Source organism: Marmota marmota, unplaced genomic scaffold (assembly GCF_001458135.2).
Source record: "Marmota marmota marmota unplaced genomic scaffold, marMar, whole genome shotgun sequence".
Lineage (NCBI taxonomy): Eukaryota > Metazoa > Chordata > Mammalia > Rodentia > Sciuridae > Marmota > Marmota marmota.
Window position 1 is genome coordinate 2,062,801 of NW_026000172.1, and position 2,382 is coordinate 2,065,182.

The 2,382-nt window shown below is 50.2% G+C and overlaps 1 protein-coding gene across 1 annotated transcript in view; it reads right to left on the bottom strand.

Moving 5' to 3' along the window:
• Positions 1-497: 497 nt before the first annotated feature.
• The window catches only part of Foxi3 (forkhead box I3), a gene marked incomplete at its 5' end in the record, with an annotated part of 5,504 nt that continues 3,619 nt past the window's right edge, over positions 498-2,382 (bottom strand). The window contains 1 exon segment of the mRNA XM_015506304.2: positions 498-2,382. This exon segment is cut by the window's right edge and continues 17 nt beyond it. Coding sequence (XP_015361790.2) covers positions 2,153-2,382 — 230 coding nt within the window.

Sequence of the window (2,382 nt, forward strand, 5' to 3'; positions counted from 1 at the left end):
TTTTGGAAGCGGCTTTTTGGCAAATGGCAGGTGTTGGGCTAGATCACCTGTCCCTCACCTCCTCAGGGGCCTCTGGGCAGCTTTTGAAGCCCTGGTCCTTTGGCTTCTTTTCAGATGGGGCAAGTTTGCAATACCAGCTCTTCCCTTAGCATTGATGGGGTGCCAAGTCCCTTCCCCTCAGAGCACGGTTTGTCTGATGCACTGAAATCTGGTTGATCCAGATAGTGAGCCCGTCAGAAGCCAACAGTCATGTTGTGTGTGGGGGGGTGCGAACCTGAGGGACAGGTGACAGCTCGTCCCCCAGTGGCTGATGCCATGCCCCTAACCCTAACCCTAACCCTAGAATTCCTTTAGGACAAAGCAGGAATGCCCCAAAGAGGCCAGAAGTCACACCACTTGAGTTTATTTCCTATGGTCTTTCTCAGCAGGCAGTTTACTTTCCTAAAAAAATTTTTTCTTTGCTGCCCTGGTTCACATTATAAATTAACTCACAAATATAGAGTTGTGCTAGAAACAATATTTATAAAAGTTCATATGCTTGCTCACATACAAAAATATCCATAGAAATGGTTTTCTGTACACATAGTAGAGGGTAGGGAGTCTCTTTGGTTGTCTTTGTATAAAAGGTAGTGGTGACGATCTTGAGCTCAATAAGTTCATGATTTTTTCCACATGCTCTATTTCAAAATAAGGATTTTTTTAAAAAATATTGTATCTTCAGGAGTATTCAGGAAACAGGGGGTTTTTTTTTAAATTACAATGTGCATGTGATCCTGTTTCTAGAAAATTCCAAACCCCAGACAAAAAATGCTCACATCAAAGCCTCAAAACCATGATAAAGGGGACTCAGACGATCTTCATCTGAATAGAATGCTGTTCCCAGGGTGTCATTTTTAATTAACATTTTCTTACTAACTCACTAGTCCACCAACAATGGCCAAGTGTTTGCCATGTAAGGTGCCAGGTCTCTGCTGGGCCCTGGGAGGGTGAGGGCAAGAGTTACTCAAGGGACCATGCCTCTGAATGAAAGGGTGCTAAGATAAATAAAATCATCTTTTTTTAAAATTTGAGCACAAATGGTTTATCATATTAAAAGCTATGAAATTCCATTTTAAAACTATTTTTAATAAAATTCTAACAATACTTGACTACAAAATGAAATGCCCAGGACAGGAGCTAAGAGGGACAGGCTACCATGGTCAGCTGGCTCAGCAGTCACCTCAGCCTTGGACTTGGGCAGGAGGTGAGGCAGAGCCAGTGAGTGTTTCCCTTCCTGCCCAGGGGAGCATCGCCAGGGACTGCCATTTCCACCAGAGTCTCTGGTGGGGCGAGACCCAGCTCCTGTCATGCCTGCCTCCTTAGCCTGACACGGTGCAGTTGGTCTCAGCAGCTGGGATACAGGTTACCAGCTCCAGCTCTGCAGCCAGGCCCAGTTCCACCATTTTCTCCCTGGGACCTGGGGCAAGTCACATCTCATCTCAGAAGTCCATGTCGCTTGCATAGACAGCAAGTGTGGGACAGGGCTCTGTGGCCACCCCTGTGAGGCAGACTCGATGGGCTAAACCCATTGAGACTAGGGCAATGCTTGGTACCTAGGGCAGCCTTAAGGCAATAAGTATGTCACAGGTACCAGTCAGAGGTGAACTGCTGCACACTTGTAGTGCTTCCTGGCACACTGATACAAACTTTAACTGGAGGCCAAGGACACAAAGTTGGAAGTTTCCTATAAAAGGCCAAATTACCTGGCTTTTCTAGAAAAGATCAGAGAGGAGGACAGGGGATGGCCAGCTGCTTCCGAGCCTTTGGCTGGTGGGTTCAACCACCGGCTCCAAGTGCCAGCTGCTGTTTACCACCTAGGGACTTCAGGGCGGGCTCCAATTGAGCACCCCTGAGCCCACAACCCGGCACAGACCAACAAGCCCCCAGACCCAGTCTCTGCCTCACAGGGCTGCAGGCTACCTGCCTCAGAATGCAGGCAGACTTCTGCCCAGAGGCCCATCTCCAGGAGATCTGTAAAAGTTTGCTGGGGTCTGGGGGTTCCCTGCTCCCTGGCAGTTACACCATGGGATCACCCAGGAGTTCAAACAAATACGAAGCTCAGCCCCACCCCAGACCTCGATCTGCTCAGCAGTGCCTCCAAGTCTGAGGGCTCCTACACCTCGGAGCCCTCCCGTGGGTAGATGAGGCTGTTGACCATGCCCAGGTTGTAGAAGGGGCTGCTGAAGGGGCTGCTCTGGCCCCCACCGGCGCTGGCCGGGAACGGGCTGTAGTAGGAAGATCGCTGGCTGCTGCTGCTGCTGGTGCCCAGCGCCAAGGTGTCTGCAGAGGCCTCGGAGATGGAGGTGGCGGGGAAGGCGCTGCTGGAGGACAGCTGAGGGCCTT